The sequence below is a fragment of the Vanessa tameamea genome, chromosome 27 (assembly GCF_037043105.1).
Source record: "Vanessa tameamea isolate UH-Manoa-2023 chromosome 27, ilVanTame1 primary haplotype, whole genome shotgun sequence".
Taxonomy (NCBI): Eukaryota; Metazoa; Arthropoda; class Insecta; order Lepidoptera; family Nymphalidae; genus Vanessa; species Vanessa tameamea.
In genome coordinates, this window is record NC_087335.1 from 6,301,422 (window position 1) to 6,325,202 (window position 23,781).

The 23,781-nt window shown below is 32.4% G+C and overlaps 4 protein-coding genes across 4 annotated transcripts in view; all 4 read left to right on the forward strand.

Moving 5' to 3' along the window:
* Positions 1–3,796: 3,796 nt before the first annotated feature.
* On the forward strand, positions 3,797–6,820 carry LOC113392122 (pro-resilin-like). Its single transcript, XM_026628403.2, has 6 exons — positions 3,797–3,802; positions 4,202–4,254; positions 4,331–5,383; positions 5,501–5,642; positions 5,825–5,959; positions 6,512–6,820. The coding sequence occupies exons 1-6, from the start codon at positions 3,797–3,799 to the stop codon at positions 6,635–6,637; spliced, it is 1,515 nt and encodes a 504-aa protein (XP_026484188.2). The 3' UTR covers positions 6,638–6,820.
* A 4,088-nt stretch (positions 6,821–10,908) lies between these two features.
* Positions 10,909–15,467, forward strand: LOC113392129 (uncharacterized). Its single transcript, XM_026628416.2, has 6 exons — positions 10,909–10,952; positions 12,047–12,108; positions 13,170–13,304; positions 13,556–13,658; positions 14,366–14,500; positions 15,178–15,467. The coding sequence occupies exons 1-6, from the start codon at positions 10,947–10,949 to the stop codon at positions 15,331–15,333; spliced, it is 597 nt and encodes a 198-aa protein (XP_026484201.2). The 5' UTR covers positions 10,909–10,946; the 3' UTR covers positions 15,334–15,467.
* A 3,670-nt stretch (positions 15,468–19,137) lies between these two features.
* LOC113392029 (uncharacterized) lies at positions 19,138–22,348 on the forward strand. Its single transcript, XM_064219281.1, has 8 exons — positions 19,138–19,169; positions 19,555–19,668; positions 19,879–20,113; positions 20,209–20,726; positions 20,812–20,861; positions 21,121–21,223; positions 21,583–21,650; positions 22,199–22,348. Exons 1-8 carry the CDS (start codon positions 19,164–19,166, stop codon positions 22,215–22,217), a joined length of 1,113 nt encoding a protein of 370 aa, XP_064075351.1. The 5' UTR covers positions 19,138–19,163; the 3' UTR covers positions 22,218–22,348.
* Positions 22,349–23,383: 1,035 nt separating this feature from the next.
* Positions 23,384–23,781, forward strand: part of LOC113392047 (uncharacterized protein) — a 107,803-nt gene continuing 107,405 nt past the window's right edge. Inside the window, exon 1 of the mRNA XM_026628278.2 lies at positions 23,384–23,694. The gene's annotated coding sequence lies outside the window, so the exon portion shown is untranslated. The remainder of the gene's footprint in view (positions 23,695–23,781) is intronic.

Sequence of the window (23,781 nt, forward strand, 5' to 3'; positions counted from 1 at the left end):
TAATATTGAAAAGATACTTTTGTTATTTAATTATTATTAGAGATTCGCATAAGAAATATTATTACGGTTGACATCCAACTTTTATATTAAGAATTCTTTATTAGTATTTTTTTCATTAATAATTACTAAATCTACTAACATATAACGGTAATGATACGCCCCGATTCTATTCCGATTCAGTTTGACTGTTCTTTACAAAAATTTGCCTCAGATTGATCGTATTTGACGACAATTTCTACTTATTTATATCGGTTACAATGCGATCCTGATTATATTCTGATCTAACCAGGGCCGGATCTACCATATGGCTTTTTGGGCTTCAGCCCAGGGCCACGTGAATGCGAAAGAATTTATAAATTTATTAAATTAAACATATCGCATGGTTTGCAGCTTTGCGAGTCCTGCAATTAATCAAACCCATTTGATTAATTTAATTCAAGTCTACGTTCAGATATGTCTTAGGTGCGCCCTAAGTAGTTAGCCCAGGGCCCCCTTAACTAACGGTCCGGCCCTGGATCTAACTCCGAACCACAGCAGTAATGTACCGTTTGTAGAAAAAAAATAACAGCTGATCGGCAACGATTATGTTTCGATTCGATTGCGTTAAACTGACAGCTTGTTAGTCGAATTGGTGCCCAGTTCGTGTAATTTAATATTTTATATTATTGACTATATTAATGTTGAGGAATGATCTTATTTAAAAAAAAAAAATGTATTATTGAATAGACAACTATTTGACTTTATAATAACAAATAACAATCAATAATGACATTATTTACTATAAATGAATAATAATAAATAATAACAAAAAGCAACTGAATCGACATTTTACTCAGAAATTTTATGTCAACTTCGAAGCACCCAAACTTCGCGCCCAAAAGTAAACCCGCTTGTGTCAAGCTGTCAAGTGCCATGCGATTTTTTTTTATGTATTACGCTACAAGGTATTATTGAACAGAGAGTCCATTACGATTATGCCTTCAAATTAAATTAAGCCTGTAATCTCGACCGCACTATCGCAATCACAATCTCCATCGCGTCTTCTCCATCGCACGTGACATTGGCGAAATAATCTGTGCCCTCTTGGCACAAATAAAAACAAAAAAAAAAGGTATTATTGCATTAGATGGTAAAAGTGTTATTATTGCTACTAATCTTTAGTCCCGTATATCGTATATAAAGACTTTAAGTTTTTCCCAAAGCAAATTACCTACTACTTTTTATTTTTTATAGTTAGATATCATATATCTGACACGTGCATATCATTTGGGACCTCAAAAACTAAAGGCGTACAAGCTAACAATCTGCTTTGAGATAAAATGTATATAGGTTCTCTTGCCTCCATTTAAAACAATATTCCTTACAAATCATGACAATCTAAAATTTGTCGTGGATACAAGAGTCGACCTTGGTTTTAACGACCTGTTTGGGAAAGCGCGATTGCATAGTTCAATCTTTAAAAAAGAACACTTTTTATGATATAAACTAACTAAATAAATAAACTTACTTTATGTCACGGACTGGCTACCTGATGGTAAGTGGTCACCACTACCCATAGACATATGTAAGTACTCAAAATCAAAATCATAATATTCTTTATTCAAGTAGGCTCATAAAAGCACTTTTGAATCGTCACATTACACTGTTGAGTTAAATATACGGGTTGCACAATGTTATGTACATACATACTTATAGTGCTGATAAGATATTATACAAGTATGTTAGGAAACAAAATAATTACAATTCTCGTTAATGCTTCGAATTAAATCTTAGTAAAAAAAAAATAACCGTGTGATAGTGAGCTGCAAAATAATGAATAAATGCGATCGATTTTTGTAAATCTGCAAATTATATTAAAATAAAATATTTTTTAAAACCATTAAAAATGTATGGTTTTAAAAATTGTATAAAAAAATCGTTTGCAATCATTTTATTTTTTTATATTGTGTTTGATGAAAATGTCGTCCTGACCGATTAGGTACGGTCACGGCGGGAAATCTCAAGTGAGACCACTCAACAATGCCGGACATATTCACACAAGTGCACAAGTTCAACACGATCGGAGTGATTTCAGGCGTAGGACCAACAGCCTTAAAGCCTTGTTTTCCTAGGCACGGGGGTTTAAACACTTCCAATTTCCAGACTTCGGGCTGTTACTGAATTTTTTTATAAGTTTCTTTCGGCCTGAACTGAGGTTTGATCCCAGAACCTACCCAGTAAGTAACCCAGTGGGGGTTACTTACTGGTTAGGTTTTGGGATAAGGGAATAGATAAGGGATGAGATAGGTTCGTATAACTAGACCGACAAGGCAGTCATACTTACCATCATAACTGTAGAATGGTCCAAAATTGATTTTACATAAACCGATATCAAAAGCTAGACACATTATATTTGACAAAGTTTTAAGTTTGTTTTGTGTAGTAGTATACTAGCGACACGCCCCGGCTTCGCACGGGTGCAATGCTGATACTAAATATACTACAGAATGTCTTACAACTTTCACAGTTTTTCAGTCATTAGACAATACGAACCCCTATGTCCCTGCAATTTAAATCTGTAATATCTTCGAAAATATTCATTTAAATTACATGTTGTCAAGAGCCATATTTATCTATATTAAATGCACAATGTATTTAAGGTACTTCATTGGATAAGGATTAATGATGTATTGCTTAAAATCGCGTCGAAAATAAGCCATTATTTCTCGTAAAAAGTAAAGGATAAAAAATGGTTGTTGTGGGCTATCCCTAAGAGATAGATATATATATACTATAGCGGATTTTTTTGAAGACCTTTTTAAGGTGTACAATATTGTAATACATTATTTTGATTAGGGTTCAGCCAGCGTTTGCAATGTAAGCACAAAAAATGTGTTTATTTACGACATTAATTCAGAAACCTCTAAAATGTTCAGTGTTTCTCTACCATATTGTGCATGTATTATACATATAAATCTTCCTCTTGAATCAATCTATCTATTAAAAAAATCAAACAATATTCGGTCTGGTCAAATTATGTCACACATGTATCCACCAATCCGAATTAGAACACCGTGCTGAAAAAAGCTCCGGACTGTCTCCTAAAAAGAAAGTAGGAGAATTTACTAAATGAAAAGATAAATTGCAATCCTAATTAGATTTATTTTATATGTAAAGTCGTCCATTTACTGTTATATTTTATTTGCTTATTGTTATAAACTATAGCTTATACCAAAGAGTCGGTACATATAATCATTTATTTACCCATAAATACGAAAACTTTTTAATTTACATACTTATTAAGATCAAGAGCATTAAGCCGCAAAGCGATAATCGTGAAGCACTTATGCACGCAACACTTATTTTGTATTATACTTAAACTATCGATTTATTTGAACAATAGCACATCTGGTTCAGTCAGTGTCGACATATGAAGGCTTTAACACAATCAAATCAATATAAATTACCACAACTTTGACACCTATTTAGACTTTAATGAGATGCAATACAGGGGTAATTCCTTTGGCAAATATTTTATGGGTGTCTCTTTAAGTTTGTCAAGAAGATGGTATCGTTGAATTGGATTTAGTATATATAGTGGGATGATCATGGGGTAACATCATTCAAGTTTCGTTTGTACATTAGTGAATATACCTCGAGAAGGGTAGGTTATATTATTTACCTACAAAATAAATAATTTTCTATTTATATAAAAGTGTTCTTATTAAAAAATAACGTATTAGTTACGTCCTAAGTATCTTATTATTATTAATAATATGTTTTATAATTGCAGGTAAAACTCGAAAATACACGCAAAATGAGGGTAAGTTATTAAATTTGTAATTTAAACAATTTAAAAATATAACTATTTTCAAACTTACAATTTTCTAATTCCGTTACTTAGGAATTACATAAAAATGACGTGAAATAATTACAATTTAAACACAAAGAGTAAATATGCTTAATTTTAAGTGACTCGGCCCAATAGTTTTACGATCTTGAGTGACATTTCCTTTATATAAGATTATTCAAATCAATAACTCTCTGTACATATGTGTAAATGTACACATATTTACATTCACAAATTGATACAAATTCGGTCCGTTTTATTTTTTGGTCACCAGTCTATCTGGTCCGAGCACCCTGTGTTTCAATTTCTGAGTCATTATCTCTTCGAGGAGAACTGGTTTTCATCGATTGCTAATTCAGATTTTTTTTTCAGGTATTCGTATTTGTCACCTTATTTGCTTATGCTTTGGCTGAACCACCGGTTGGGTAAGTATTCCATAAAGAAAATATTGAATGCAACATCCAAGATAATCCTTATTAATATTTTGATTATTTTTTCTAGGAAAGGTTATGCATCAGCTCGATCCAGCTACAACCCAACTAGTGATTTCCAACGTTCCATTTCCCAAGAATATGGCGTACCAGAATTTGGCCAAGCCAGATCTCAATCGCTCTCCTCGTATATCCCTTCTTCTAGAAGTTTATCACAAGAATATGGATCACCAGCACGATCGAGTCTATCTCAAGAATATGGATCACCAGCTCGATCGAGTCTATCTCAAGAATATGGATCTCCAGCTCGATCGAGCCCATCTCAAGAATATGGCACCCCAAATCTTAGATCAGGAATTTCACAAGAATACGGCCTTCCCAGCTCAAAATCTGGTCTTTCCCAAGAATATGGAGTACCCGATTCACGTAGCTTGTCCCAACAATACGGGGCCCCTATTGCTCGCAACACAATTTCCACGGAATACGGGACTCCATCTAGTCACTCTCAAGATAGGAATCTTCCTAATGCCCGTCTTTCTCAAGAATATGGTGCACCACAATTAAGATCCGACTCCCAAGACTACAAAACCATAGGAGATTTTACAAAAGATTCTTATGGAACTCCTCTTCAAAGATCCCCTTCAAACTTGTATGAACAGCCCGAATTTCGTTCTACTCCTTCTGAGGAATATGGTTTGCCATCTCAAAGAAGTTTTGAACAATCTCCTTCTCAAAAATATGGCCAACCGAGCTCAAGGAAAATTCAAAACTTTAATTCATTTTCTCAAGTTAACTCTTTCCCTTCAGCCAGGCAAAATAAACATTCCACCGTATCAAGGAATTTCCAATCTTCATCTTACTCAAAAACATCACCGCAAACTTTTGGTTCATCGCGTTCAGTTTCTTCTCAATACGGTACACCGAGTGCAAGAAATATTGATTCTTACTCCCCTACCTCAAAGTCTATTTCCAAATCCTATCTTCCAAGCTCAAGGACGATCTCACAGAATTATGGTGTACCAAATGAAAGGAGTCTTTCAACTGAATATGGAGCACCTGAAGCTAGAACTAATCTGAATACAAACGCTTTCACTTCTTCTTATGATACGGCTTCTCTTGCTAGGTGAATATATATTTACACTTTACTTCAACAAATTATTAGTATCAGATTTACTTGTCATGAATTTTGTGAATGTAGTTTATTACTATGACTTTAATTACTTCTTATTTTTAAATGTAGGTCATCCCCATCCCTTTACGACGTCGCAGCTGCCAGAGATTCAATGCCGTCTGATAACTACGGAGTACCTGACCAATACAATGCGGTTTCCAATCAAGGGTACAACTATGCCAGAAATGCACTCGATGAACTGTTAAACCAAGTGAGTAAAGCCATATTAAAAGACTTACATATTCATAAAAATAGTATAGGAAAAATTTGCAAGACCGACCATTAACAGTAATATTTACGTATAAAGAAATTTTCATAAAATATATATCTCAACTTATAACAATTCGATCTAACAGTTCTAATTGTTACACAATTATGTATTTCTTTCCGTAGGAACCAGCTAATTACGAATTTGGTTACAAAGTCAGTGACATCGATAGTGGAAGCGATTTCGGACACACGGAGTCAAGGCAAGACAACAAAGCTGAGGGATCATACTTTGTAGTTCTACCTGACGGCACGAAGCAGGTTAGTTGTACACAGAAACAGTATCGGCTATGTAATTTCATTAAAGTTCTAGTTCTATTTCACCAGAAAATTCTCTTGGCGGAATCTATAGTTTAAAACGGCAGTTACTTTTTTAATCTTGAAAATGATGATTCAAAATGACTTGTAAGAGCTTACATGAATAAAGTACATTTAATGGTATAAACATATTATTTCACTCTGGAATAAGTAATAGACTATCTGATGATCGTTTATAGCAGCTGTGAAAATAGTATCGTAAACGTCTAAATTTCATTTTTGTCAATTTTCTTATATAAATTTTACTAGCTGCCCGACTTTGTACGGATAAAATTAATACAAAATTATCTTCCAATTAACATACTCCAACTTGCGCTTAAATTTAAAACTTGCACTTAAAATTTAACTATGCTAAATTTCAAGTCAATCGGACATATAGTCTCGGAGATCTCGTGATGAGTGATTTCGCTTATATTTGGGTGTAAAGAACTAAAAACTGTTAGCGAAGACTAAATTGTCTTAATAATTTAAAATATTCTGTTTGTTTTCTTCCAGACTGTTGAATATGAAGCCGATGAACGTGGCTTCAAGCCTAGGATCTCAGTTGAACCAGCGGATGTCAGGGCTGGGTACGATGACAACGCGTCTGATCTGGCCCGTTCTGGTGATGGACCTTATTAAAAGGGAAAATAAACGAAATATGCTCAATGTAACTTTGACTTTATGACGTTTCAAGTCGATGCGATTCATGTTTTCGTCTTAACGAGGTTATTAAATTGCATTTTCCTTTCATTAGTATTATACTATAAATTTTTCTCTTATCTTGTTATTCAACGTAAATAAAGCGCTGTTTTTGTTGTGTTAAACACACTTATATTATATAGTCACTCATAAAATATGTTTTTATTAAAAATCTGTAACCACTTCATGTGGATAAACATTGTATTTGAACTCTTTCGACGAAAACTCTTTATAGGAATACTCATTCATTTATTTATTTTTTATAGCAAATTGAAAAATGTATAAAAAAAAATACGTTACCTCATAGTTAGTAAATTAGCTTGTCTGTAGTGTGATATTTTAGTCGCTAATAAATACTTTTTATTATAAAAAAGTTTGTTTTTTTCCCATAACGAATCAAAAGACCAGGTATCAATTCATTAACATATTTAATTATATTGTTATGTAAGTTACTGTATAGTATATACACAGAAAATAAATATATGATATTTAACCAAATTAATAATAAACTTAAATAAAATTTAACATGTAAATATATATATTTATATTTTAACTACTCTTTTATCATGAAGAAAAAAAAGAACATTTTATTTTGTTAATATATTGTGATGCAACTGTATTTATATATTCTTAATTTGCCCAAAACATCAAGCTCGAGCTACCAAATTACATAAATAATCACAGCTCTTGTTTGTGTGCCTTTCGCATGAGGTAAGGCTTTATCATTACATTTGTTTGCATTTAAAACTAAATTATTTGCTGTAAACAATACATGGTTCACATTGTAAGAATTCATTTATTTTCTGACCACTTTCAATAGTAGCCAATTATCATCAATAAATTATTATTACCTTTACCATAGAATTGATATACAAAATACATATTAAGACCAAAAATTCATCCCTTAGTATGTAGTAGTATAAACACCTATGGTCGTTTTATACTCACTACAATTAAATTCACTTTCTTATGAAGCAATTTGATTTATTACCGATTTGATTAGATTTTGACTGATTTGATTAGTAGTAAAGAAAAAATATATAAAACTTTGGATAAATAAGGATACTTCAAATCAGAGAACAGCGTTTAGTTCTAAGTTTAAGAATTGCTTGAAAAGTTAAGATTGTTGATCATTATGATAGTTTGAAAACACGTGGATTTTATAATTTACAACAAAGTAAATGTTAAGTAAATTAAATAATAATCCTATGAATATTATAAATGTGAATAACAGGAATTCAATCACGCAAACACGCAGGCGGAGCTGCGGATAGAAAATAGTTTTATTACGAAAAAAATATTATTACCTGATTATTATATGGCCTGATACTGTTCTACTACTGTGCTGAAGTGCAATTTAATGTTCTGAATGTAGGTATATGTTATGGTTATATGTATAAACTATTTATTATTTTTTAAAGCAAACGTAATTTTAAATTTCTAATGTGAGTTTTTTTGCCTTAAATATTATACATCATAACTGTAATGTTTAAATGGGAGAGGGTTTATATTGTTCAAGCTCTGGACCAGAGACACTAAGTAATAACTTGTTTTAAAATAAGTAAAAATATATTAAATTTTTCCATAAATACAATTTAAATTCAAAGCTAACCGACGACAGATGATGAGTTCGTCACGATGAATTCTCATCAAGCCCAATCTAGTTTGTCGTGACGTTGACTCTGCTGTTTCTCAAAAATGTTTTCAGTCTCCTCAGTGAGGAAAAAGTACGCTCTAGTGATCATGGAAATATTCCATGATCGGCGCCTCGCAAGGGTACTTCTTGATGAAGTAAATCTCGCGACAAGCTTTTATATCATATGAATTGTGTCAAATGCCGTTATAAGTTAACAATAATAGTTTTAGTATAAAAGTTTATTTTTTATTTCTTTTTAGTGCATTCAAAGAAAAGCATGTTTTAAAAGAAAAAACTTTTAATTTATCTTATAATTTGGGTTCAGATAAGATGTAAAGAACTTTCTGATGCTCTCTATAGTTTAAGTATTCAATTCAGAAAATTGTTCAATTCTTCATTCGTTTAAAGTATGGAAACAACTCGGTGTAGATTATACCTACTATCGTTGCCACTTACGGCCCATACTTGAACTAATTTTTTTTTTTCGTTTAATTATCATATCTACTATAACATCAAAGACGTTTCACTTTAACCTCGCGTAACGTCTAGACGCATTAATTTTTTTGAGGAGGCAAAAATATATAATATACCTACCATTTGTATGCGTATAAACTATTAATATAATAATTATTAAAATTAATGTCGTATGTCACATTCCGCCATTCAAATTCGTGTTCTCCAGTACGTTTTGAGGTTCTTCATTCAGAATAGCTCCAGAGCTGACTATTGAAGGACGTCAATTGAAACGCGTTATTGTAAAGACGAATATGTCGTATTGTATTCGTTATAATTATCCATTATAAAGAATTTATAACTTAATGTCAAAATAAAGTTTAATGATTTTAAGAGTAACTGTGTGACCTAACTGAACTTTCATTGAAACTTACTGACAATTAGTAGCAAAAAGTAGCTTTTCAGTGGCAGCGGATAGTATAATCTTTACTTTTAACCGACTTCAAAAAAAAGAAGGAGGTTATCAAATCGATTTTATTTTTTATATTTGTTATTTCATTAGTCCGTCAGTTATGAAAGTAATTTGGCAATTCTTTTTCTGAAGTGATAACTTCTTATGGGATAATCCTCTTCGTAACGTGTTATTTGTTTGAGAGACTATACTTCCCGCTTTAAATCTGAAACATTTAAGTCATATCATCAATATTAATTCTTATTTATTATTTAGTCCTTAAATATACACAAATATGAATTAAATATAGTTACTGTATATATTTACTAAATCTTGACCGCGTGGAATGGTGGCAAGAATGCTAGCAGCATCTCCTCGTTGAATCGCAATTCAGATCCTCTGGGCAAAAAACGAACCAGCCCTCCTAATAAATTTATTAATACTTAAATAATAAGAAATATATTATTTTTTATTATTAACTTTATTTATTTGAATATGTTACGTAATTACTTGATATTCTTCGTGAATCAATCTTTTTATAGCACGTATAGGCGGACATGATTGGGCCATATGAGCCCCTATAGCATAACATGATTGCACCACTGCCAAGAGACGAAATAAGAAATTTTAGTCATTGTTTACATCGTTAATGCCCCACCAACCATGGAAACTAAGATATTATTTCACTTATGTATGTATTTACACTGGCTAAATCACTCTACTTCAAATTCGGTTATCACTTCTCACCAATAGACAGCGGTTACGTGTTGGTAGGGCGTTTGGGTAGGTACCACCCAATCTTCATATATTCTACCGCTACAGATATTCTAACAGTATTACCTAATCAGTATCCTTGTGTTCCGGTTTGAAGGGTGAGTGATCCAGTGTGACTACAGAAACGAGGGACACATCTTAGTTCTTATAGCCGTCTAGGCGGTGGTACCCACTTACCGTGCCCATTCTACCAATATACATTAAAAATACGATATTATCGCGTGGTCTACTAGTTTCTTAGGATAATCTCTAATGTGACCTTAGCAATACAAAAATAGGATATGAATCCGTGATCCATATCACGACATGTCTACACAAGCGGGGTGTGACGTGGACAGAGAGAGCTGTAGAGTCGTGCAAAAAAATATATAATCTTCTCTAATATTTTATTTCGTTTATTTAATTTAGATAAAGTTTAATTCTCTACTAAAATACAAGTACTCTTATCAATCTTAAAAAACCAAAACGTGACTAGAATTACTTATTAAAATTTATTGTAACAAAAAAATGAAGCTATCAAAATTAATTATTATATCACAATATTTTTTTTTCTTTATACATAATGTTATAGGTATTTTAATATTCACGTCAACTATATCATATGATATACACACCTAAATACGCAACTCAATTGTATCTCACCCTCCGACCGACCCACATTGTAGCAGCGCGGTGGAATACGCTCTAAACACAATAGACATTACTTAATATTAATATAAACTGCTAATTAGCCTAAATAATAAGTAACAACTCAATTCATTCGCTGTTCCGATACCTCGCCTTGAAAGCTTCTTTATTATGTTGTTAATGAGCGGTAATTTTTCATCCCCTACTATCATCACTGAGTCACTATAAAAGCGTTTAGAAGTAGGACATGTGTATCATTCACATTGACACTTGTTACATCTCTTGATCTAATCTTATCTGGTTCTAAGATGATGGTGAGTTACCTAACGTTATTATACTTTGGTTAACATGACTAACTGCTTAATTTCTTAAAGGTTTTATATAATATATAAAATCTAAATCGAAATATACTTTATTCAAGTAGACTTTTACAAAACTATGTTAAGTGAAACTACCACCGGTTCGGAATGTAGATTCTACCAAGATTAACCGGCGAGAAACTTAATAGTTACTCTTTTTTCAACATTTAAAATACAATTACATATTTATATAATATAACCTGCCTGCAAGTCAACAAGTATTACGCTTTTTTATCATCTGTATAATTTTGTATTAAATAAAATACTTTTTTAAATTTATTAATTTAATTATTAATTAAAATACCATTGAATACCATTGAATTTCAAAATTGCTCCTTTAAGGTAGCTTTTGATTTCATTTTTCTATATAATTAATATTTAAATTTAAAAGCAAATTAAAACTATTTAAAGGAGTAACTAAATTAAGATTCGACCCGGTTTCATTAGCTACTCTTTTATAGGTACTATCAAGACGTAAAAAAGCGACAAAAATTTAAATAACGATTAAAACGGCATAAAAATCTAAAAATAAGAAAAAAACGCAGCGACTTTTGTAGGCGCAACGACGATAGGTTACTTTTTATTCCGGAATTATGTTCCTAACACCTCTGCACTTTCTCACACACAGGCAGAAACTATTATTTAATATATAATTTCATAATAAATATTTACTAAAATATTTTAATTTATGTAGCTTTCGATGCACGAACGTCAATTTAAAAGTTTTAAAAAATTATTGAAGTGATCACAAAACTGTTTTTACAGTACGTGCGTATTGAAATAACGATTAAAACGGCATAACAATGAAAAAATAAGTAAAACACAGCGACTTTTGCAGGCGCAACAACGCTATGAGATATTCCATAATCTACTCTGTACCTAATTTCATCTAGATCCATTCAGTCTTGGCGTTATTGACTGACAAGCATCCGTCAAAATCAAAATAAGAAAGAAGATTACCTAATAAAATAAATCCACGCATTTTTATCTTTGATTTAGTCTATGTAACTTTAATATGTAATTAAGTTATTTTATTTTCTACATTTCAGTCAATCTATATCGTCGTTGCTGTAGCGGCTTTCGTGGCGGCGGAACCTCCTCTTTCTAAAAGGTATACTATACGTGACGTATTTGAATTGAGTCATTCAAATTTGTTTCGTACTAAAACAATTTCTAGTTCTTTATATACATAATAATATAATAATATAGCTTTATTTATTCCATACATGCATACATTGTAAATAATAATAATAACAGAAATTAACAAATAGATCTTTCGTGGTAAAATCAACTTTAAATACATTATAATAATAGTTGAAGGGCATAAATTAGACATTTGATTTCAATAATATCTCATTCAATTGATTAAAAATTTATGATCTATTAAAAAAATAAAATAAAAATCATAATTAATTGATAAACATTAAAATTAATTAATGAACATTAAAATCATTGTCAAATATTAAAAATTAATTACTAAACATTAAACTCAACGATTGATAACTAAAATAAATTATTAAATATTAAAATTAATGAATTAATTGTATATTTTCCTTGTATTTGTTAGTATTATTAATATCAACTATTAAATATTTAAAAAAATCTGTTATTGAATATAAATTAATTGATTGTAATTTTTCAATGTATGGACCCCCTTCGGGTATAAGCCTCCTCCAAAGAATGCCACACGTTTCTGTCTAACATTGTAAGAGCATATATATATAGGTTCCTTTTTGTGTCTGTTTTTCTTTGGAGGGTCATGGTCTAACTCTCCCGCGGTGACCGGCCGTACTGGGAGATATTTTATATACATACGGTACTTTTATACCACTTCAAAAACTTGGTCGTTAGGGATTTGTGCAAACACTTCTGGGTAGGTACCAACCACACATCGCATATTCTATCACCAAACACCAATACTTAGTTGTACTGTGTTCCTGTTTGAAGGGTGAGTGAGTCAGTGTAAATTCTGACACAAGGGCATACACACATTGATAACTTCATAGTTCCCAAGGTTGGTGGCGTTGTATGGAATGGTTGAAATTATTACAGGGCCATCTCCGCCTACCAATAACACAAAAGAACGGGTATTATTGGTATATTAATCTTCTTCCGAGACGTCATGCGTTCCTCCTATTTTGGTCTTAACTGTAAATGTTTATTCCTGTCTAGCTACCTGCCACCTTCGCCAGCCAATCGTAACAACGGATATCCTCAAGGACCAGCTGGTTTCACAGGGGCTCCCCAGGTGATCGCAGCTAGGTCACGCGATCAGGGTTTTGGTCATGGTGGAAATGCAGTTGCTAGGTAAGTCAATTTTAATCAAAAATAAAAATATGTTATAAAATAAGGAGCTTAAGGATTTATAGCATGTATTTTGATCTCAGAAATCATATTAGGTATATAACAAAATCGATGTCCTTTATTGAAGCAATTTGTATCATTGTCGAAATCTGCTTTAATTTATTATATTATCTATACATTTATTTTTGTAATTATTTTTCAATAGGATAGTTTATATTTTTTAGGACTGCAATTAGACAATTTTCATGTTACAGAAGCAGTCTCCACGACCAAAGCGCGCAAGCCAGACTTACTCACTCCCAGGGCTACGATGAGAACGCGCCTGCTTTCGCCAGAAACGCCATTGATGTAAATTCGGTAAGTAATAAAAATGACCTTTATGAGAATGGTACAAAAGCTAATGGACGGCAACGCCATCTAGTAGCGAGTTAGCAAAGTTAACAGTAATATATGCCAAGTTTTTGGAATAATCGATTAAATGCTGTCGAAGTCTATAAACCTCAAAGAGAATACCGTCTTCAATTTTCATATTTGTTTAGGTTTTTTTTAAAGTTAAAATCGATCATGGAAGACTGATAGATTAAATATTAACTATTAATATAATTTAAAAATATATTTGCTCAAAGAAATACACAATAGTATTTCAAACACACTTAGTCTTTGAATAAAGAAAAAAGATTAAAATTAGATAAACTTATAGTACAAAAAAAAGAGCCGAGCTGGCCCAGTGGTTAGAAGGCGTACATCTTAACCGATGATTTCGGGTTCAAACCCAGGCAAGCACCACTGAATTTTCAAGTGCTTAATTTGTGTTTATAATTCATCTCGTGCTCGGCGGTGAAGGAAAACATCGCGAGGAAACCTGCATGTGTCTAATTTAAACGAAATTCTGCCACATGTGTATTCTACCAATCCGCATTAGAGTAGCGTGGTGGAATATGCTGCCAACCTTCTCCTCAAAGGGAGAGCAGGCCTTAGACCAGCAGTGGGAAATTTACAGGCTGTTAATGTAATGTAATGTAATGTACAAAAAAAATTAGTACTATATAAAATTATTTACGCAGGAACCAGCGAACTACAATTTCGGATACATGGTCAGTGACTTTAACGAAGGTACTGACTTCGGACACCATGAAGAGAGGCTAGAGGAGAGGGCGCAAGGGCAGTACCATGTGGTCTTGCCTGATGGTAGGAAGCAGGTAATTTAGATTATACAATTCTAATAATGACTAACAATAAAAAATATGTCTTGATGTTCAAATGACTAATGTCATATATATGACTAAAGTCAATAAATAAAAATAACCTTTTTAAATTAAGTATACATTTGCCAATACGTCGAAATTATTGTGGAACAATGGCTAGGTAAATATAACGGTAGAAATTTCATGTCAAAATACTCAGCGGCTTTTTCGTAATGCGCGTTTTAAATAAGCGGCGATTTTTTTATTAAATTAAGGATATATTATGGAGTCCATATTCATCTAGCCTTATAGCTGCACTTAAGACGAACAAGAAAAAATAAGGGAGTTGCTAATGAAGTCAAAAGTTGTAGCAATTTCACTAAATATTATAAAACAAAGTGAAAGGCTTTGTCTGTGTGTCGGAGCGCGATAAATACTAACTAACACTATCGAAGGGATTTACAGGTCCATAAGTCTTTAGGTGTATAATTTCTTATGGTTTTGTGTAAATTCGTTGAAATAAAATGAAGATCGTTAAAGATGTCGAAAAAAACTAGTCGCCTGGGACCTTCGCCTCGTAAACTACCAGTTATTAATATGAAACCAGAACGGGTACCCATAATTCAATCTAACATAGAAAAAATTCTACGCGTGATACGGCATTTTCTTCAACTTAAAAATTATTGTTACAGACAGTCAATTACGAAGCTGATGAACATGGCTTCAAGCCTCAAGTCTCATACCAAGACACCGAAGACCTCACCCGTTCTAACGGCTATGATTTGAACACCCGTAGTCATGGCAACGGCTTCAACAGCGGCCATCTTGACCACGAGTCGCACTATTGACTAAAGCTCGGGCTTATATTTTTTTTACAAATCCTTTTAACATTGTATTAATTTTTATTAGGATTATTTATGAAATTAATATGTAATATGTAATACCTCGATGTATTTAATGAATAAATAAATTTTTATTTCTCATATTTTTATGTTTTTTTTTCTATTTTTATTTTGCGTTTTATCTTGATTGCTTATTTGACGACCTCCGTGGTCTAGTAGTATGTACACCGGTTTTCATGGGTACGCCACTCCGAGGTCCCGGGTTCGATTCCCGGCCGAGTCGATGTAGAAAAAAGTTCATTAGTTTTCTATGTTGTCTTGGGTCTGGGTGTTTGTGGTACCGTCGTTACTTCTGATTTTCCATAACGCAAGTGCTTTAGCTACTTACATTGGGCTCAGAGTAATATGTATGTGATGTTGTCCAATATTTATATTTATGATTGCTCGCTTGCATAACTATTATTTTAAAAATAATATCATTGATGATCACTGCAAGCATTAACTATAATGCGGAATGTGGATGCAGAACAACAGAACAGAAAATGTGATTGCTCAGAGAGGCCACAGAGTCCACTGTTGAAATTCGTTCGAGTAAGCGCTTCTATCGCGATCTGTTACGTATTGCTCTCTTGATTGCGTAATTCTTTATCTCCCTTGTGGCTTTATATTTTTATAAAAAATTGGTAGGTTACATAAGGTCAAATGTGTCACCTGATAGTAAGTGGGCACCGCCAATAGAAATTTTAAATAGATTTTTTATCATTCCTTACTTCGCACAGCACCACCAATCTTAGGAGCTAAGATGAGCTCATCAAGTTACATTGGCTCATTCACTCTTCAAACCGGGACTCAACAATAAGTATTACTGCTTAGCGTTAGAACATACTATGAGCCAGATGAGCTTGCCTGCAGTCATACTTCGAAACAAACTCTTTTTTCTTATTTTCAAAATTCTATGGTTTTTTGATAATCAGTGGGACGGACTATACGATGGTCTAGGACAAATAAGGCTAAGTTAAAATTACTATGCCGGAGCCGAGATGGCCCAGTGGTTAGAGCGCGAGCATCTTAACCAATGGTTTCGGGTTCAAACCCAGGCAAGCATCACCGAATTTTCATGTGCTTAATTTGTGTTTACAATTCAGTTCGTGCTCGGCGATGAAGGAAAACATCGTAAGGAAACCTGCATGTGTCTAATTTCAACGAAATTCTGCCACACGTGTATTCCACCAACCTGCATTGGAGCAGCGTGGTGGAATATGCTTCAAAACCTTCTCCTCAAAGGGAGAGGCCTTAACCCGGCGGGGAAATTTACAGGCTGTTAATGTAATGTAAAAAATACTATGCTTCTAAAATTTAGTACAATAAATATAACACAGTAAAACAATATTAATAAGGTCCCAAAAGTCCTTGATCTCAACTATAATCACACGCAATTGTGTAAGCCATTAGCGATATCAAATAGAATTCACTCGCGTTAAAATTAACCAATATTTGCACACACTGATCTAGAATTACGTGAGCTTGTTATATATCTACGCGTTCTAATGATATTTTAATTTAACGTCCTTGATATAATCTCGTATTTACCTATATTTAATTATGACATTTTTATTTTACAAATATACGTACAAAATGTGTTTGTTGTAGCAAAAGAAGTAGTCAAAATACGTGTATCTATATGTCCCGATTGACTAGCGCTATCTCTAATTTCATGGTCTTATAACAAGTATGTTAGAAAGGGATGCGTTATTTGGACAAACAATTACTCTAAATTAGTAAAACGTCTCAAAGCTAGGCAATGACCTCTTCCATTGGACGCTTTAGTTGGAGCTTATCGTTCTGTTTCTCCTAATTTGTGGATGAACATGTGACATATTGCACATCGATCTTCACATATATCTATAGTACTATACTTTCCAGATTTGAACCGGTAATCTCCGGTTAAGATTGATGTGGTCCACCTAATGTTAATACTTTTGACATGAGGTCTGTCACATCAGCGATTGACATACTTATGCTCTTATGTCAGTAAATGTGTGTGTGTGTGTGATATTTTTTCGATATATCGACGGCAATCCAGGAAAACATCATTACATAAATTATTTATAGATAAATTATTTAGAGCGTTGAAAAAAATCAACAAAATCAAAAGGCATTTTGAAATTTATTTTTAATGATAAAAAATGTTAAATTTTTATTTTGTTAAAAAAGAGCTTGTTTCGAAGCAGGGCTGCATGCAAGCTCATCGTATATTCTAATGCTAAATTTTTATCTCTATTTATTTATTTTTATTCGAAAAACAAATCTCATACAGCCATACAACAAACCATAGCAAAGACAGTAGCACCTGGTTTTAAGCTAGTTTTTTAAATGAATTAATAAGCAATATATATGTACCATCACTTTTCACGTAGTATCTCATAGAGATTAGTTGTTTCCCGCCCGTTTCGCTGGGCATTCAATAAAAAGGGGAAAGGATTTTGATTCCCCGCTTTTGATTCGATTGGTCATATTCTCATACTGTATCAGTAGACTTCAGAAGATTTCACTTGATAAACGCACAATGTAATAAAATATCATTTATATGTTTAATACAATATTTATTACAGAAAATTCTACTTTTACCGCGTCGATAAATTCAGGTTAAGAATACATTTTCTTCAATTAAAGTCAAATATATAATTTATTCGAGTAGGATTTACAAATACTTTTGCATCGTCAATTAAATGAATTGTACTAAACGTAAAACTACCACCGGTTCAGAATGTAGATTCTACCGGGAAGAAGCTTATATTATTTACAATCTTTATTCTGTAATTTGAATATTATGGAAGTGGAGGTAACTGGTACAATAATGTAACGGTCTGTAAATATCGCACTGTTAAGTCTCCCTTCCTTTTTGGGATAATGTTTTCAGCTTATTTTGCCCCATTGCTCAAATAAGGGGAAAGTGCCACCTGCACTTTGATTGAAAGGATTTTTTTCCGTTTACTTGGTGGTAGGGCTTTGTGCAAACCCCAGACGGTATGTACTACCCACACATCAGATATTCTGCCGCCAAGCATCAATACTTGGTATTGTTGTGTTCCGGATGGAAGGGTGAGTGAGGCAAGTTTGGTGGCGCATTGGCGAAGTAAAGGGTGTTTAATATTTCCAACAGCTCCAATGTCTATGGGCGGTGGTGACCACTTAACATGGTAATCACGTGGCCCATTTGCCGGTCCGCTTACCTATTACATAGAAAAGATCATAATTAGCATATTATGTACTATTCCAGACAATATTAATCTAAATCAAAATCTTTGCCAAATATGCCATTCAGGTCCGTTCAGCAGTTCCGGCAGGATTGAGTAACATCCATCCAAACCTTCGCATTTATAATAATAGTAGTAAAGTTTTTGTAGCACTTCCTCGGTATATCCTACAAGCATTTTACGGTGGGGTTGTCCGTTTTTCCGTAGAAAAGTTCCTTCGCATGTTTTTTAAAGGCTGTTTTATGTTTTCTGTTCTTTCTGCGGTATTCAAGAAACATATTAAATATTATTTATTTAATAAGCAGTAAGGGGAAGTAAAAAGTAACTTGTATTCCGTATTTCAACTAGTTCCAATCAAAAGGTCCAGGTGAAACGTGCGTCTTCAAATAAGACCTTGACCGTCGCTCCATTTCGCGTCCACTGCAAAAGACAATCAAATAATTATATTACAAATATTTGCCATAAGCCTCGGTTTGTTTGAATTTTTTTATCATCGTCAAATCGTAGTATAAATTCTGCCTCGATCAGAAGGAGGCATCATTCGCTTCTCACTTTCGAAGATCTCAATATCTTATCAACATGAAGGTAAATACTTATTTAAATGTAATATATTGAGTGTTTTAAAACTGAAAAATTTCTTTGAATCTTAGAATTACTTTTTGCGTTAGACATTTTTTAAGAATTGTTATATATAGACCCATTAAATGGGACCGCGTTCTATATAATTTATAAGCTAGAGAAATGTTTTCGTGCAAACTATAAAAAAAATCAAGAATTTTGAGAACAGTATATTTTTCCGTTTTTAAAGTACAGTACTTAAAATTACTCTTTAGTTCATCTTCCACGATGCTAATTAGGACCGACTAGGTGGATAGGTATACAATAGAAGAATTAAAAGGAAGATTGGATTAAAAACTCATTACATTATAACTTTTTATTAAATGTGCTGCATTTTCTATTTGTTTTATAGGTTTTGGCTTTAGTTATTCTCGCCGTGGCTTCTGCATCTGGCAAGGGATCCGGACCCTACCTGCCAAGTGGATGGAGGCCAGAAGGGCCAGCCTTCTTTCTACCTTCTGAAGTGGTACAAAGATTTATTGATATTAGAGTTTATAAAGCCTTTACACTTTCTAGCAAAAAATATTTATTTTCTATTAATAATATTTAAAAATAGTATTTATCACTATACTATATTTTGATAAGTTGATGCGTTTATATTGTCAGTTAAGCATCAGTTAAGCTTTCTGTATTTTTCGTGATACAGAAGAAATGACTAAGTTTGTATTTATTTCAGAAACCCTCTGAAAATCCACTTAAAGATGTAATCCTCGCTGGTTCTGAAGCATCAGGATCTGATTTCCTCCGTGAATACGGACCACCGAAAGTTCAAGAGGTGTCCCAAAATTTGATCAACCAAGGACTCCCCGATGTAGCTACCGAACAAACTTTTGGCATCATTCCTCTATTTATTGCTGAGGCTAAAGAAAATGTAGAAGCGGAAGTAGAAGCAATCACAGAAAACACTGAAAGTGAGTATTTAATACAAATTAATATCAAACATCCCTAAAGTAAAACTAAACTTTTAATGAATTAATAAACAATACTATGTTATCTTTACTTTCAGCTAAAACAGAACAATCCGAAGGTACCACAGAATCAGTCATCCTAGAAGAGAAGACTACATCAATCAATCTACCAATTGTAGAAGTCGAAAGGATTGTCGAAACTTCTCAAACAACTCTTGAAAATGGAGTCGAAACCACAAACACTAACGTTGAAATATCTCAGTTCGAAAATATCGTAACGTCTGAGGGTACGGTTGAGAAGGTAGAAATCACTCAAGAGAGTAGCCAGAAGACAGAAGTCACTAACCAACAGTCAGCCCAAGAATCGACTTCGTCTAACGTTGAGGTGTCGAAAGTAGTTGAAAGGATTGTCACCGAGCAAGTGTCCCAAGAATCAGTAAACCAACAAGAATCCGTCACATCCATCGCTGATCAGTCTGATGTTACAGAAAAAACTGAAGCCGCAGTAGAAAACGCAGATTCATCATCAAGTCTTATTACTGAAGTTACTCTTCAACAGGCTCAAAATATCCCCGATATCATCGCTAGTCTTGAAAACGAAATCAAAGCTCAACAAGTATGTACATGAATTATATTATGTTTTAAAAATATAATGCGACTCTAATTAAAATTTAATTAAAATCTATAATAATATATTACAGGCGGAAGAAAACCAAGCAATCAGCGACGTGTCTGCTGTTCAAAGTACTGGGTATGATAATTTCGATTTTGAAAATATGTTATTTTTTTTATTCACAAATCCGCACTAGATCAAATTAGTGGTATAAGCTTAAAATCTTCTACTAAGAGAGAATCTTCTTCTACTAATTTACAGATTGTTCCTTTTTTATACGTTATTTTATTACTACGCTAAATTCGGTTCTATTTAATTCTTGCACACAATAAATATAGACTATAATAAGTTTTACTCTTATTTATTCAAAAATATTTTATGATTTATTTTGTTCTAGTTCCATTGAGCAAGCCCCGGAAGGTTTCCTTGAGTACGGTCCCCCTGGCTTCGCCGAGTACGGACCCCCCAAAGGCGACCAACTTACTCAAGAAGCCAATGAGGTATATACATACATAATCAAGTATATTAACGATGTTAATTATACATATATCATAAATGTTAAACGAACAAGTACGTACGTAGTATCAAGTGTTTATCTTGTAAAAAAATAGAAAGCGTCATCTCTGCGTAATAAAAAACAACTACGCTCAATTTAATTGTGTTATCTGTAAATAGTTGTCTCGCGATTTCCTAAAAATTATAATATTGTACGCATCTGCTCACTGTCTAAGACAAAAATAATAATTCGAAGACATTAGTTACTGCGATTAGCAAATATCAAGTACAAACATACAAGTCATCCAGCAATTTTATTTACAATTAAATGATTACTTATTTACTCATTTCAAATTACTTACAGGAGAAATCCGCAGACCTATCCTTCGAAACCAACGAGACCAGAAGACGACGTTTCTCACCAAAATTCAAGTAAATATATTTTTATTCCGTTACAAATCTTAAAATTAATTCATTGTAAACAATTCAAAGTTTATTCAAATCTTTGTATTTGATACAAAATAGGTATTAAATTGTTCACCTATTAAAATGAAGTGAAGTTTCTTACTAATAAATGAGTTCATTTCGCAATAATATAACTACAATTTCATGATTATAATGTAATTAGTAATTACTAATTAGTACACACATATTGAGATGTAATACTAATGACCCAGTGATACCTAAACGAAGATTGCAAATTCAAATGGCGAAAACAACTTTTTCCGAGTTTCCATAATATGTGTCCACAGTCATCTCGTGGTTAGCGATGAAGGAAAACATCAGCAAATTTTAAATAAACTTCAAAGTTCAAACATACGACTCAATGGAGGCCTTTTGCCTTTTTTGCCTTACTAATTTTATACTTATACATAGTAATGAGTACCTCACTAAGAATTAATTTAGATAACTCTATTAAATATTGATTCAAGTTTTTAAAATGTTAAATTTATGTAAAATACATTTTTTTTTTATTTCAGATCGTCAAAGAAGCACTAACGGAAATGTTCACACCAAGATTTCAGGCTTTAAGATTGTAATCTAGACTATGCTAATCAACATACTATCCTTAGCGCAATATAAAATGTAAACATTGAAAAATAATAAATATTGATAATATTATATGCATAAATTGTATTTTAATTATATCCTTATTTATATATAGTTTTAAACGATAGACATGAAACGATCCTTTCGTAAGTTTTATTAAGATGCTATCGACGCCTTGTGTTTCTTAAAAAATAATCTTGAAAACAACCTTAAATAAAATATAATAATATACGCTATGTTTTAATAGTCTAAAAAGTACGAGTATAGGTATACGTTTTATACTTAAAGACCGTTTTTCTATACTCGTTGGTATATATAATAAGGTTGAAGTCGGTATTGTTAATAGCAATCTTAAAGGGCTTCATAAATCTAAAAAAAGCAACATAATATTATAAAGATGCAATAAAGCATAGTCCAGTCCTAAAATAATTAATATTTTTACATCAATAATAATTTGAATTTTTTATCAATTGATTTCGTTTCTGTATATATAGGTCAGGAGTGAAGTTGCCAAAATGGTTATAATATTGCTCATAAATTTATTTGATTTGATAAAATAGATAAATCATATTAGTCATAATTTTTAAAATGTTTACGGTTACGTAAAAAAATTACAGGTACAACTTACAAGTTACAACCGTCAGCATTTAAACCTAACTTCAGGTTATTAAATTTATTTATACAGATAAAGTATCGAATCATAATGAACAATATTAATCGATTAAGTTACTCGATAAATTAAGTATAAATTGCAGTTTTACTTATTTGCTTGCTTTAAGCATGAGCAAATATTTGCCTATTTTATCAAATATATTATTTTAAGACATAATTTAACCTATCAAATAACATAATTTATCCTATAATATTTTATTAAATGAATATACAGTCTATATGCTTATTGAAACTAATGTTTCTGTGTAATTTATAAGCAGATTCGTGGTTCCTATTTTATCTTAAATGTCAGTATAATCGCCTATAAAAGAAAAAAACACCTTTGAGATGAAACCGAGATTATTCGATTTTGTAATCGAATGCGTAGTTATACTCTGTGGACTGACAGTTTTATTTCACATCTGTGACTAAAGCAAAGAGTCCTTTGCCAAATGGCAACCTTCCACTAACTTCAGTCTGGTTTGGTTAGTCATACAGTTTGTTGGGTGTCGTTCGTAGTTGTTTTGTTTACATTTCTTTGGACGTATTTTTTTTTTCATATCGGTTTATGTTTTTAAAGTTATAACAACAAAATTTAACGGAAATGTGTTGTGCTAAACTGTGATATTTACTAAAAACGGTGACATTGCTTCCAATTTAAAGTCCTCTTCGTTATGGTCCAATTGTCTTGTGATTATTTTGATTTTTTTTTAAATATAATTTGCAACGTTGTATAAATTTAAGTGATTCTGTGTGATAACATCTTCACATTACGGTGAGTTTATGTTATGTTTTCCATTTTAATGTAAATATTTTTTAACATTCTGAATCAGCATTGGTTGATCGAGACTTTTTGCCTTAT

What these genes read in the sequence shown, in the direction of transcription:
- LOC113392122 (XM_026628403.2), top strand. An exon ending in GATACGGCTTCTCTTGCTAG is followed by an intron (nt 5,384 to 5,500) that starts GTGAATATATAT and finishes TTTTAAATGTAG; the next exon opens with GTCATCCCCATCCCTTTACG. An exon ending in TCGATGAACTGTTAAACCAA is followed by an intron (nt 5,643 to 5,824) that starts GTGAGTAAAGCC and finishes TTCTTTCCGTAG; the next exon opens with GAACCAGCTAATTACGAATT.
- LOC113392129 (XM_026628416.2), top strand. An exon ending in GAACCTCCTCTTTCTAAAAG is followed by an intron (nt 12,109 to 13,169) that starts GTATACTATACG and finishes ATTCCTGTCTAG; the next exon opens with CTACCTGCCACCTTCGCCAG. An exon ending in ACGCCATTGATGTAAATTCG is followed by an intron (nt 13,659 to 14,365) that starts GTAAGTAATAAA and finishes TTATTTACGCAG; the next exon opens with GAACCAGCGAACTACAATTT.
- LOC113392029 (XM_064219281.1), top strand. An exon ending in TCTTTCTACCTTCTGAAGTG is followed by an intron (nt 19,669 to 19,878) that starts GTACAAAGATTT and finishes TATTTATTTCAG; the next exon opens with AAACCCTCTGAAAATCCACT. An exon ending in TTACTCAAGAAGCCAATGAG is followed by an intron (nt 21,224 to 21,582) that starts GTATATACATAC and finishes AATTACTTACAG; the next exon opens with GAGAAATCCGCAGACCTATC.